We start from the raw sequence: 15,000 nt of genomic DNA on the forward strand, positions 1-15,000 counted from the left end.
TACCACTGGAACACTGACTGATGGCCTGTGAGGTTTCAGCCTCTGATGGTGGGACATCCAGGCTATAGTTGATATCCACCTGGGGTATTCTGTCGATCGCCTCATTATTGATGGTGGATGGGCGATTCAGTACAAAGTGGAAATGCTCAGCCCAACGCTGTAAGATCAGATTCCTCTCAGTGATGAGAGTTGCACCACTTGAATCCAATAAAGGGGAGCTTCCTGAGGGCTGAGGTCCATACAGGGATCTAAGAGCTTCATAGAACCGTTTGGCGTCGTTTCTATCAGCAAACTTCTGGATTTCATCTGCTTTGGCACTCAAGCCTACATTTATGCTGAAACACCCTTTACTCATATTGTACAAGCAATTTTGGGGAAACTGTGTAAGATTAAAAAAAAGAAATAAAAATCCTTACAGTGGTAAGTCATAAGGCTTTATACAAGGATGTTCCTTAAATTGAATGTCATAAAAGTGGAAAAAGATGTGAGACATCATTCCACCAATGATGAGGTCACCAGGCTGGTACCACTTGTGTGGAACAGGGAAAGCATCACTTCTAGTTACTTTCAGAGTAACTATTTTTTTTCACCAGGAACATTAGAAGGAGCAACATTTTAACTTCATTGTTATAGGCAAAATGTCTCCTCTCCTCTCCTCTCCTCTCCTATCCTATCCTATCCTATCCTATCCTATCCTATCCTTTATCATAGGAAAGTTTGTATTATTCCAATGGTTAATTCAGTAATTAATTCAAGATTTGCATCTGAGAGTGCACCTAATCAAAAAATTCACCATTGTCTATTTGAAGATCCAAGAGAATGAAAATTTGTGTCTTAATATCAATAAAAGCCATGGTGGCACAGTGGTTAGAATGCAGTACTGCAGGCTACTTCTGCAGTTTGGCAGTTCTATCCTGACCAGCTCAAGATTGACTCAGCCTTTCATCCTTCTGAGGTCAGTAAAATGAGGACCCAGATTGTTGAAGACAATGTGCTGACTCTGAAAACTGCTTAGAGAGTGCTAAGAGGTATATAAATCTAAGGGATATTGCTATTGCTATCATCAGGTATTCTGATATTCTGGCAGAGGAGAACAGAGAGAGGCAATTTGTAGCAATGACTGACACACAGCCTTTATTACCTATGTGCCAATATTGCTGTGGTTCAAGTGTTACTTTATACTCATACAGATACTGTACATTGATTGTTGTTGAATTTAAATAGCCTTCTGTGCAGTATTTGATATTTTTGTCTAATTAAGAAAATATGGTGATTCCTGTAGGAGATAATTATTTTGTTTTTTGTGAGAGAAGACACAGCTGAAGTTAAATGTGTTTTTTTAGTTGCTAACTTCTCCACCTCTATACAATGTATAGAGAGGGTTGACAATACAAAATAGACATGATTTTTTAAAATTCATATTATTTCTCACAACAGATGATAAATGCAGTCCATCTTCCTTTGCATAGTGTTAACAAGAATAGAATAGAATAGAATAGAATAGAATAGAATAGAATAGAATAGAAGCTGGAAGGGACCTTGGAGGTCTTCTAGTCCAGCCCCCTGCTCAAGCAGGGAATCTATACCATCTCAGACAAGTGACTGTCTAGCCTCTTCTTAAAAATCTCCAGTGATGGAGCGCCCATGATTTCTAAAGACAAGCTCTTCCACTGGTTAATTGTCCTCACAGTCAGGAAGTTTCTCCTTAATTCCAGGTTATGTTATGTCATTCCCACATTTTAAGAGGTTTTCCATTATTTCTTTTCCCATCCCCCACAGAATAGAATAGAATAGAATAGAATAGAATAGAATAGAATAGAATAGAAGAGAAGAGAAGAGAAGAGAAGAGAAGAGAAGAGAAGAGAAGAGAAGAATGGGAACTTGGAGGTCTTCTAGTCCAATCCCCTGCTCAAGCAGGAAGCCTTATACCGTTTCAGATAAATGGTTGTCCAATCTCTTCTTAAAATCGTCCAATGTTGGAGCATTCACAATTTCTGGAGGCAAGTTGTTCCACTGGTTAATTATTCTGTCAGGAAATGTTTTCTTAGTTCTAGGTTGCTTCTCTCCTTGAATAGCTTTACTCCCTCTTCTTTGTGGCAACCCCTGAGATACTGGAACACTGCTATCATGTCACCCCTAGTCCTTCTTTTCATTAGACTAGTCATATCCAATTCCAGCAACTGTTCTTTATATGTTTTTTATAGAAGGGAGAGGGATACCTCTATTGTTTCCGCAATGTATAAGTTGGGTGACATTTTGCCACAAAGAAGAGGGAGTCAAGCTATTCTCCAAAGCGCCTGAGGGCAGGACAAGAAGCAACGGATGGAAAATAATCAAGGAGAGAAGCAACCTAGAACTAAGGAGAAACTTCCTGACAGTTAGAACAATTAACCAATGGAACAATCTGCCTCCAGAAGCGGTGAATTCTCCAACACTGGAAGTTTTTAAGAAGAGACTGGACAGCCATTTGTCTGAAATGGTGTAGGGTTTCCTGTCTGAGCAGGGGGTTGGACTCGATGACCTCCAAGGTCCCGTCCAACTTTATTATTATTATTATTATTATTATTATTATTATTATTATTATTATTATTATTATTATTATTATTATTATTATTATTATTATTATTATTATTATTATTATTATTATTATTATTATTATTATACTAACACTAGCCATGACAGTGAGTACATTTTTTTATTCTATTTGGAAAGGGACAGGTAACTGTAGCCTTAGATCTTACTATGGGCTTCTAACATTTTGGAGACTAATTCCAGCAGAGGGTTTAACTCCATAGTAAAATTTGTGGTCATCTACGCCTCACAATTTCCAAAGAGATGAAAGTTGTTCTCATTTTTTTTCTTTTGTTTTCCCTCTCTCTCCCCCACTGCTTCCTAACTCACAATATCAGATTTCATTTTACACAACAGTGTTGGAAAACTCACAAATTAAAATTCATCAAGCATGAATTCACTATAAGGATCTATTTGATGGAGTGGGTAAAGGAGAAAAGAGGCAATGCCACAACTTAAACCTCTAAACAGAAATGATCCTTGGATCCATTTGTTGAGAAAGGTATAGTTTATTAGAGGTCAAATGTATTGCAGTATTGCAAAGCCAGACTTGTGAATCACATGCCCAAATCCCTAAGTTCTACTTTTCCTCCCTTAACTATCTGTCATTGTCCACCCCAGTGTAACCAATCAGGTCCATGCAAGAAGTTTTCATAATGGTCAGTCTAAGCACAGTTTGGTATGCAGTCCCCTCTTTCTTCCAGCTGGATGAACTTGATACAGCACTTACTTTCATTTCCCCAACCATTCCCACCTTCATTCTCCCTCCCCACAGTTCATGGCAGTCTGTCATCACATAGCAGCAAAGCACAAGCAAGCATAAGGTGGCAGCTGGCAAATATGGAAAAACTCACACAAACTAAGATGCACCCAGTGAGATATCTAGCTGATGGAGTGGATAAAGAGAAAGAGGCAATGGAGCCCAACATTTATTTCAAACGTCTCTCTTCAGATCATCAGCTTAATGGCAGAAGCCAGAGCTTTGTTTTACTATATGAGAAATGCAGAGGGAGAGAATTCTTTCTCTGTGCTTAAATTTGAAAGGTTTCCTCTGGGGGGCACCAAAGAGTTGCTAACCAAAACTACAAATACAACACAAGACCAAAGAATGATATTAGTATAGATAAATAGCAGCAGACTTCTTGGGCAATTTCAACCTTCGCTGCATCCATTCATCCCTTTTTGATCCAATTTGGCTGGAGCTTAATTTTGCTTACCAGCTATTTCTCCCTTAGTCCCATCTCCCCATTCTCTTTTACCTAGCAGTCCCCAAACTAAAATTTTCAATTGCTTTTCATTTCAACTATATACTTAAGATGGGAGAATATTATCAAACAAAACTCAAGCAGATTATGGGAACAGTGGTAGAAGGAATATATTGATGGGCTTTAGTGGCCAAGAGGTTGAACTGGTTACAGCATTTAAGAACAATGATTTCAGTCTTTGTAAGGTCTCTTCTTTGTAATCTTTGACCCTTAGCTTAATTTTGCATATTAGGCCAGAGTCAATTTCTGTACCACTATGAATACTATGAATGCTATTAGTATGGTGAAACAATACTTTCATAGATATGACATGGGATATTGAGGAAATTAGTCATGTGAAAGTGCAAGAGAATCAAATATCAGGAAGAGGAACTTCCCACCTGCTTTTCTAAACTAGTGATATTTTGTGAATAGCTAAGTGCCACTGAAACAGAAGCCAGAGAGAAAGTCCAATAAATGAAAGAAGCCTTCCTTTCTGATCCTTAGTATTCTTTTTGCACTCGAGTCAAAGAACATATGAAATATTGGAAGAATATATCTCCCAGAAGCACATCAAGAAGAGTGGATTCTCTCAGTGAAATTCAGCTCAAGGTGAAGACAACAAAACCTATTCTAGTCTCCTTGCTATATAGCAAACTCCCTACCTGAGCTCCTGGAGGCCGTCTCAGACTTGGTAGTCAGGTTCCTCAGGCTTATAGACCTGAGGGACTTCAATCTGCTTGGCATGCTGCTTGATCTTGGAAGAAGCTCAGGAGTTCATGGCCACCATGACAACACTACGGGCCTATCCAGGTCATCCATGCCAAATCAAGACCATGGTCACACTATAGAACTGACCTTGTCAGAGCAGTGACAATGTTATCAGTCAAAATCCCCTCTGTCATGATCAGACCAAGACATGGTGGCCTTGAGATTCTCTTATGTTTGCACCCCCATCCTTGATGACAGATGGACCAAAGAATTTCTTACAGGACCCCAAAAATGGCCCTCTTCTGGCCCATGAGACCTGACACTCACCATGGTTAATGGAGGAGCTGAGGGTATTGTAAAGGGCCAAGAGATGGCTAGAGAGCTGCTGAAGAAAAAGAATGAATCTGACCTACCACAGGTCAGAACTCTGATTAAGACCTACTTTATGGTGTTAAGAGCAGTGAAAATCAGTATTTCTCTGCACTTATTGCATCTATAACCTTTTCAAGATCACCCAGTCCCTCCTCAGGAAGGAGGATTCAGATTATCATCTTCAGGACGTTGCAGAGGAGCAATACCCGATGGATCAGATTTGCTCTCAGTTTGAGTCCAAGGATGGTGCAAATCCATTAGAGATGCTTGGAAAACAGACTTAATCTGTTATCTGAGAACAATTTGACCCTGTGATAAAGTGGACAGGGTATTAGGGGCAGACAACACAACTATTTCCTTATTAAACTTAGAATAAGAATAATACTCTATGAATCTCCTTTGATAGAAAGAAAAATTTCTATATGTTTTCTCTACATAGCAAGCAGACTTCTCATTCATTTCTCCTACTGAAAAAGAACACAAGGTACACTAATTCTGCTTTATGAGTTGCTTCCGGTGGTTGAGTTGTGGCTGTAAAACAATGATGTAGCATTTTGGCAAAAATATGCATCCCAGTAATGCAGCGCTAGAGGACAAGATGGAGAAGATCTCCACAGCTACCATGGCTCTTCCTTTTGTGCTCAGATAGGCTGGAAAGAAGGAGACCCAAACACTGCAAAAGGCCAACATGCTGAACGTGATGAACTTGGCTTCATTGAAGCTGTCAGGTAATGTACGGGCAAGAAAAGCCACAATAAAGCTGGCAATAGCCAAGATACCCATGTATCCCAGCACGCAATAGAAGAACAAAGCTGACCCCTCATTGCATTGTAAAATAATTTCTTGGGATTCTGACTGCATGTCTAACTCAGGGAATGGGGGTGATATTGACAACCAAAGAGTACAAATGCATATTTGGAATAGAGAGCAGGAAAGGATAGTCCCAAAAGCCAATCTTTCTCCCACCCATTTTCTCATCTGAGATCCTGGTTTAGTGGCCATGAAAGCAACAACCACAGTGATGGTTTTGGCTAGTACACTAGAAATAGCAACTGAGAAAGTGATGCCAAACATTGATTGCCGGAGAAAGCAGGTTACTTTGCTAGGTTGGCTGAGGAAGAAGAAAGAGGAGAGAAAACAGAGTAGAAGAGAGACAAGTAAGGAGTAGGTGAGGGACCGATTGTTGGCTTTAACAATGGGAGTATCCCTGTGCTTAATAAAAGTTCCAAGAACCCAAGAGGTCAAGAAGAAGAAACAAAGAGCAGTTGAGGCTAAACCAATTCCTAAGTTTTCTTCAAAAGTTAGAAAGGCCACCAATTTCAGGATGCATTTGTTTTTTTCCTTATTTGGGTAATGATCTTCTGCACATTCAAAACAATCTTCCATATCTGGAAAAAAAAATAAAGGAATTTCTCATCTAGGCATTCGATATTTCTTATAATTACTTTCTGTATATATGCCAACTATTATTCATTTTGAGTTCTTCAGCTGTTAACTTGTGGAATCTTGTTTCTATGAAAATGCAGTTTTTTCCTCAGTTGTATTATTCAGGATTGATTATAAAAGAAAGAACAATGAGCAGGTTAATTATTATTTGAAAAGGAATCCTTTCCAAAAATTTCAAGTTTATTTTAATATAAAACATTTGAACTTTTCCCATTTCTAAAATATGGAGAAAAAACTGTGATGATGAAATATAAGACTTTAGTGACAAAAACAGAAGTACTGACTCTGAGGAGCAAACCACTTTAATTCATTTAAATTCTTTAACTTTTCTCTTTCCTATAGAATATACTAAAGGGTTAAAGTAAGGAGTGGTCAATCTTTCTATTTGAATAAAGTGTGGGATCTTTAAGCAAAAAGAGTCACCTAAGTTTTCTGTAAAAGATAAGAGAGACATATAAGTCTGATCCCTGTACTTTATTCTGATCTTTACATTCCTTTTGTGTTCTATGCGAAAAACATAAGTAGAAGACACCAAGGTAGAATTCTACAAATACCCACCCTATGCCATTTGAGGGTAGAATATCTAATCTATTCACAAACTTTTATTTGTCTGATGAAACTTTTCTTTCCCTTACATTCAAGTTTATGGTAGAGAAGACCTAGAAGACAGCTCCAGTGAAACAAATGTCTCCATGTATGCTCAGATAAGTGACCTGAGGCAATCAAAATCCTGTTTCTTGAGCTTTAGTCCAGAGGTCTCCAACCTTTCTCAGTTGGCAGACCAGAGGGAAAGAGAGGGGGAAGCAATTTATGCACATGTGCATGCACACACACAAGGGGCTGTGAGCATGCATGATGCAAATGGGGTGGTGCTAGTGCCTGTGTGACAATTACTAGCACTTGCCTCATTTTCACCATGTGGCACCCAATTTTTGCCATGCAGTGCCCTGTTTTCACCACGTGGCACCCCGTTTGCATAGCGGCAGCGGTGCTAGTGTGAGTGGGGATGAGCACACACACACACATGTGTGCACTGGCCAGCCTGTTCCACAGCCTGCTGGCCAGCAGACCACAGCCTGGTAGTGGGCCACGGTCCACAGGTTGAGACCCCCTGCTTTAGATTAACATTGATTTAAATTTTAAATAAAACTTTATCTAAGTTGATTCTCCTTATTTTAATTTCATGTAGCCCATAAACAAAGAGGTAGAAAAGATAAACAAGTTTCTGAGTTAATTCAATGCCCATAGACTTCAATGATATATTCATGTTTCTGAAAAGAAGAAAATAAATTGTTCCTGTTTTTTCCCAATTAATTCTTTAATTCCCAATCTACTGTACACATTGGCTGGTGATCTTCCATTCAGATAGTAACTATGCAACTTTCTTAGCTGGACTTAACAATGGTTGGGTTTTCCTCAAAGTTATGAATATTGTCACCATAAGATAGGAGACACCAAGGTAGAATTTTTAAAGAAATGCTAAATATTTCCTGAGTTTATTAGAAAAATCATGATATTTTGTTTCTTCTGTGAACAATCTTTAGGAAAAGAACAACTAATACAAACAATTTTAAAATGTGAAAAACAAATGAATAGTTATAGATCATAATAGAAGATCAATGACTGAATGTACAGATAAAAGATGATAGAGAGAGAGGGAGAGAGAGAGAGAGAGAGAGAGAGAGAGAGAGAGAGAGAGAGAGAGAGAGAGATGGATGATAGATGATAAAATAGACTCAGACAGACACAGATGATAGATAGATAGATAGATAGATAGATAGATAGATAGATAGATAGATAGATAGATAGATAGATAGATAGATAGATACAGAGATAGATAGATACAGAGATAGATACAGAGATAGATACAGAGATAGATACAGAGATAGAGAGATAGAGATAGAGAGAGATAGATACACAGACAGGCAGACATATAGATGGGCTCTGTATAGGAAACATTACCTGCCAAAATATCATGGGCAATCTTTGACTCCTGAACAATAAATTGTGATCCAGAAAAAAAGATTATTCACTCTGAAGAACTAGTAAAACTATTAATTATATGCATGCTAACACAGTGTATTTGCTTAGGGGTATTTAATGAAAACATGGTGGATTGTTTAACTCAGAGGTCCCCAATCTTTTGGGCACCAGAGACTGGTTCCATGGAGAGAGGTTTTTCCTCTGTGTGGTTTTGTATGCTGCCTGCATCCCGAGGATGGGGCTTTGCTTTTTTGTTGCTGGTATGCCATGGCTGAGTAGTGGTCCACGGAGCAGGGGTTGGGGACCCCTGGTTTAACTTACCATTTTGATTTGTAATCTTTCCTTCTGGGCATGGAACACAGTCATAGCAACAGAATTGTTTTTCTTCTGTCCCTTTCTTCCAATTTCCAGGGGAACAATGGTCATTACACAGAGAAATTGGAAGTACCTGGTCATAAACATAAAGGTTTTTCAAAAAGAGATTTTTTAAAAAAATAATTCCTAATTATTCTCCTTTATGGAGAGAAAGAATTTCAGTGGCTTGCTTAAAGAAGAGCAGGGTGAGTGAATAAATGTGCCTGATGACAATCTTATGGAAACAATGTGACTCCCATAATTTCAAGTGGAAATGCAGCTCAGATATGAAAATCTGGCTTTTACATTGTAATGTCATTTTATCAGTTTGGGTAAATGCTTGAACATGGTCAGCATTTGTATAGAATATAGGTTTTTTTAAAAAAAATTCAGAAAGAGAAATTAGATTTATAAAGAGACTATGTTCAATATGGCTTTAAAGTCATCTTTAAGAAGAGACTGGACAGCCATTTGTCCGAAATGGTATAGGGTTTCCTGCCTGAGCAGGGGGTTGGACTAGATGATCTCCAAGGTCCCTTCCAACTTTATCATTATTATTATTATTATTATTATTATGGTATCATAATGGATCACTATACAGTCCATTAAATGTGTCCTTACCTGGTTAAAAGCTGGGTGCCAGACAATCCTCTCTTCATCAATGAATAATTTCTTCCCTTTTGGAGCATGAGGATCTATTTTTCCAACTCTAACTCTCTGAAAGGATCTGTTTGGAAAAGGGATGAAATTAATTATGTCGAATCCACCTGTTTCTGCTCCTTCTTCATTCAGGGACACTCTCTCCCCAGCTGAATTGTTAAAAGAAATGCCTTGAAGAAATGGATGGAGCTACTTAAAAGAGATAAAAAGAGAGGGAATTGAAAGGATAACAATGGAGAAAAGACCAGTATATTCAAGTTTCATTGATACATTCTTCCCATTTCTATAACAATTATCAGACAGCTACACCTAGAAAATTGATCACAAATATTACACGGATATGTACAGGTGTATTCTATTATTAAATTCATATTATTTTAAGGAAGGACAAGAAACAATACCAAGAAACAAAAGCATAATAAAAAGAGCACTATTTTTTTTTTAAATTAAACTTTGACAGTATCTCATCTTATCTTCAACTTTTCCTTCTTAATTGGTACAAAGCTATTTTGGAGCCTGGGAGAGATAAATTTGGTTTGGATTGCTTTTAGAATGTGAGTGTTTTTCTATAGATAGGACAAAGAGAGAGATTCTTTCAAAGATAGTTTGTCCAAATGGTGGAGGCTACAGCTGAAAAGGACCATCTTTTAGTGCATCCTTCTTGAATTCTGATAGTGAGAGTATGCTAAGTTTCTCCACTATGAGCTAAACAGAAGTAACTTGGACTATTGATAACTTTTGTAGACAACCAAAATGGAAGTGATCAAGGACTTCATTTTAACCATCTTTTACTGTGCAAATTCTTATGACTTCCTACACAAATCCTATTAACACATTAATCATGATTTATATAGTAGCTTCTCAATGATCACACATTAACTTTACTGCAGGATTCAATCTGGGTCAGTCATCAGGACCAGAGGTTTTATATTCTGAGCTTTGGACTCGTGCTGGAGCCCATTCTCTTTATGAATAACTTTATTTTACAAGCATAAGATATTAAAACTTTGCATAATTGGTTCCAAACATAATACTACATCAGACTTCTCAATGCAATAAAGGAAGCGTTCAGTGGAGAAAGAATACCTGCCAAGACTGCAGATCTGGAAGATCAAGTTTTTTATCCATCATGGTGTTTTTCTTTGTGAACCTCAAAATGAGTAGAGCCTGCAAAGCATGAGCCACAGCATAAACGGCATTGTAGATACTATAGCTTTGGCCAGTCATTTCCATTTCAAACACAGGCCCAGGAAGATCCTCCAGCTTCATCTCCCCATTGCATTTCCTACTGTGTATTTCATGTAACTCTGGTTTTGGAAATGAACAATCAAATGATTGTTCCCAAACATTGTGCAGAAACTCATCTCTGTAGACTGAATATGGTTTTATGGTCTGAAGGAATTCTTTGAAACCTGCAACTGCTCTTGAATGAACAGTGAAGGAAATAGCCCCATGGAACATCTGGAGATCCCATGTGATCTGAATGCCTGATAGTGCAAAATCAATCTGTGCAGTCATTATCCACATCTTTCCAAGTAATGCAGTTTTCTTATTTTCAGAATCTGCCAAAAATGTGACACCTCTGAGAGTCATTATTGCCAATGATTCTCCATAGACAAGCAATGCATTGACTTTGCTATTCATCAAATTAATGGAAATACTAGAAATTTGGTGATAAAGATCTTTGTAGTCTGCCAGGTTGATGAGTTGTGGAAGCCTTTGAATGAACGAGGAGCAGATGCCATTCTGTGAAAGTAAGGGTTCCATTTTCTGTAAAAAATATTCTCCATGGTTGTTATCTACAGCAAAAATCCCAATCCATGTCCAGCTGAAATGATGAAGCAGTTGGATAATCCCAACGTACTGATGGTTCTCTTTGGGGACCATGAAATAAAATGAAGATTGCTTACTGGTCTGAAATTTCTCTTCGCCTAATGAGCCATATGTGAGCTAAAAGAAAGCAACATAGTATTCTGTTCAGTTGTTAGCTCTTGATGTGATCTTTCAGATCAAGGATTCATGTAAATATATCCAAGGAAGTGTCAACACTGCCTCCACTAGGACTCCTAAGAAAAATGATCCTTAGCTCCTTTGTTGCAAAAGGTATAGTTTTATCATAATTCAAGTGAATTACCATAGAACAAAGCCAGAACTGAGGTGTGTGTGCCTAAATCCCTAGGTTTAAGTTCCCTCCCCTAGGTCACTCCCTACTGTTGGTTTCCTATTGGGTATGTCTAGTTTAATGAAAGGAAGGACTAGGGGTGACATGATAGCAGTGTTCCAATATCTCAGTGGTTGCCACAAAGAAGAGGGAGTCAAGCTATTCTCCAAAGCACGTGAAGGCAGGACAAGAAACAATGGGTGAAAACTAATCAAGAAGAGAAGCGACTTAGAACTAAGAAGAAATTTCCTGACAGTGAGAACAATTAATAAGTGGGACAATTTGCCCCCAGAAGTTATAAATGCTCCAACAGTGGAAGTTTTAAAGAAGAGATTGGGCAACCATTTGTCTGAAATGGTATAGGGTTTCCTGCCTGAGCAGGGAGTTGGAATAGAAGACCTCCAAGGTCCCTTCCATCTCCTATTCTATTCTATTCTATTCTATTCTATTCTATTCTATTCTATTCTATTCTATTCTATTCTATTCTATTCTACAATAATATTCAAATGAAGTGTTTTGGAAATGGTCTCTTCCACTGGGGTTTGCCAGTATGCAACTGAATGCCATTCCCAGCTGTCTGACCTTGAGAAGCTATGGTGAATAGTCTTTCCCCCTCCTAAACATCTCCTTCTACTCCCCACCCCCGAGTTCATGGCAGACTGGCATTGAGCAATAACATTGTGCAGGCATGAAATGGCCATTCTGACAGGAAGGATTTTTTCCCCCTAGAATTCCTCTAAATATAGAATGGAATTTCTAGGGATTATTTCAAACACACATAATGGGTCAATGGTTTTAATAGGAGCAGAGAGAACTACATTTAAATCTTCCCTCAGATATGGATGACCCAGGATACTTTGGGACATTTACTTCTATGATCGTAGTTTCAAAAAAAGAGTGCTATGTACTTTACTTTAAGCCCTGCAGAAATTTGTAATACAAATCTAAGACTTATATCTGATGATCAATAATTATGCCATAATAACAGAAACAGATAGAATTTTCCTCCTCAGGCCTTAAATATTTACCTGTGGAATCTTGAAGAAACCTACAATTTCATCTATATAAGATGAAGTATCAGAACCTAACCCTCCAATGATTGCCATGAGAGTCTTCTTGCTATCACATTGGTAGTTAGGATAAAATTCCTGAGATTTGAAAAGCAGGTCCAGAGTGGTGCGATAGGTCATCCTTGGATTGTAGTAACTGTCATAGATGTGGAACCCAAAGGTGACATTAGGTAAGATTTGCGGGTCCTCATTGATCTCCTTCACAGCAAAGGCCAAGGCAAGGACATGCTGGTAGAATTTGGTTATTACACTGCAAATAATTTAAATAAACCCATTGAAAAAATTGACAATTTAGAATACAGTAGAGTAAAGTAGAACAGAACAGAATAGAAATAAGAATAAATCGAATTGAACAGAATAGAATAGAATAGAATAGAATAGAATAGAATAGAATAGAATAGAATAGAATAGAATAGAATAATAGAGTTGGAAGGGACCTTGGAAATCTTCTAGTCCAACCCCCTGCTCAGGAAGGAAACCCTATACAATTTCAGACAAATTGTTTATGTAAGGTGATATTACTTCTCTATGAATAAAAATCTATTCTATATCTCGTGGAACTAGGAATATAATAGCCTTTCTAAAAGACTTAAACATTTTCAGAAAGTTCAAATTTACTTTTTCCATGGTATTCCCATGATTTGCAAAACGTATCTAACCCCAAATATTTTCTACTTTTTAGACAATATTTCCATTATGTGCAACAGTGATGTCCTATAAGAAATAAAATAAATTACTTTTTTCTCCAAGATATCACACAATGTTCTTCAAAAACATATTACGCCAAAGTTTCATTCATTTCATGAGAAAGACTTGAATGCAATGGGGAAAAAAAACCCTATTTCTTCCTCACAACTACATTTCTTTGAAACGTGGAGAATTTTTAGATTCCATATGGAACTACTTTTATGCTCAAGCAGCTTTTATACTCATTTAAGCAATTTTTGAGAATCTGATTAAGGTTAGAAAAAAAATCTTACATTGGTAAATCAAAAGGTTTCAGAGGGGGATGTTCCTTAAATTGAATTTCATAAAAGTGGTAAACAATATGAGACATTATCCCACCAATGATGAAGTCACCAGGCTGGTACCACTCATGTGGAACAGGAAAAACATTATTTGTAAGGCAGCTCTGTGTAACTTCTTTGTGCCCCAAGAATATCAAAAGGAACAACATCTTTCCTGCATGTTTAGCTGAAAATATCTGTGTCTTCCATCCTATGCATGGAGAAGCATAGATTCCAATGATGAACCAAATGATTAATCCAAGGTTTATATCTCAGAATGCAACTAATGAAAAAATCTATCATTTTCTATCCATTTGAGTGCAAATTTGCACCTTGGATAGGAAGGGAACTTGAAGCAATGAATCTGACAGACCCTTTATTGCCTCATGTGCCAAACTCCCTGGGGTTCAAGAACTACTTTATAACCTAACATATAACTTGGTGATTGTTCATTTATACACCCTTCTCTGCCATCTTTGATGTTTTGAAATAGCTCTGAAAATATGGTGATTCCCCACTGAGATAATTGTTTTGTTTTTTTGGTGAGAAAATAACTGACTGATGGTTCAATTCTTTTTTAAATAAGCAAATGCCAAAAATGTTGTGTAAGTGAGCTTAGCAATAAACAGGCTTAATTAATCTTCTAGAGTAATTTGATGAGGTGGGTAGTGTAGAAATTTGATTAATCAAATAAAATAATAAATTCACATTCATTTATTGCTGTGGAGCATAGCTCCTGTTTTCCATGTAAAATGAAAAGAATGGTTTAATAGAATAAAGGAAACTTCAGATAGATAGATAGATAGATAGATAGATAGATAGATAGATAGATAGATAGATAGATAGATAGATAGATAGATAGATAGATAGATAGATAGATAGATAGATAGATAGATAGATGAAAAATAAGCCTATAAACCCCTTGGAGAAGATCATCCATATTTTCAGGCATAGGATGCTAATATGAATCAATAGTAATATTGATACTGAATCAATATCAATATCAATATCTATCAGATAGATAGATAGATAGATAGATAGATAGATAGATAGATAGATAGATAGATAGATAGATAGATAGATAGATAGATAGATGAAAAATAAGCCTATAAACCCCTTGGAGAAGATCATCCATATTTTCAGGCATAGGATGCTAATATGAATCAATAGTAATATTGATACTGAATCTTCATGTTATTTTTGTCTTTTTGCCCTACTTCTTTAGTGTCCCATTTTGATGGGACTGTTATCATCAGAGCCTGGAACTATAAGACTAGGGCAAAATCTCAATTCGCTGTGTAAGTTACAGGTGTCTCAATCGATCAATCAATCGATCAATCAATCAATGAGAATAGAGCTGGAAGGGATCTTGGAGGTCTTCTAGTTCACCCCGCTGTTCAAGCAGGAGACCCTATTTCATT

General features: G+C 37.3%; 1 protein-coding gene across 1 annotated transcript; it reads right to left on the minus strand.

Annotated features, from left to right (window-relative positions):
* Window positions 1–5,387: 5,387 nt before the first annotated feature.
* LOC107283344 (vomeronasal type-2 receptor 26-like) lies at window positions 5,388–13,629 on the minus strand. The gene is made up of 6 exons (XM_029283189.1): window positions 13,553–13,629; window positions 12,531–12,822; window positions 10,428–11,291; window positions 9,303–9,398; window positions 8,649–8,775; window positions 5,388–6,286 (listed from the first exon to the last, which is right to left on the minus strand). Exons 1-6 carry the CDS (start codon window positions 13,627–13,629, stop codon window positions 5,388–5,390), a joined length of 2,355 nt encoding a protein of 784 aa, XP_029139022.1.
* Between the last annotated feature and the right edge of the window lie 1,371 nt (window positions 13,630–15,000).

Source organism: Protobothrops mucrosquamatus, unplaced genomic scaffold, assembly GCF_001527695.2.
Source record: "Protobothrops mucrosquamatus isolate PMUCROS unplaced genomic scaffold, P.Mucros_1.0 scaffold34, whole genome shotgun sequence".
Classification (NCBI taxonomy): Eukaryota; Metazoa; Chordata; class Lepidosauria; order Squamata; family Viperidae; genus Protobothrops; species Protobothrops mucrosquamatus.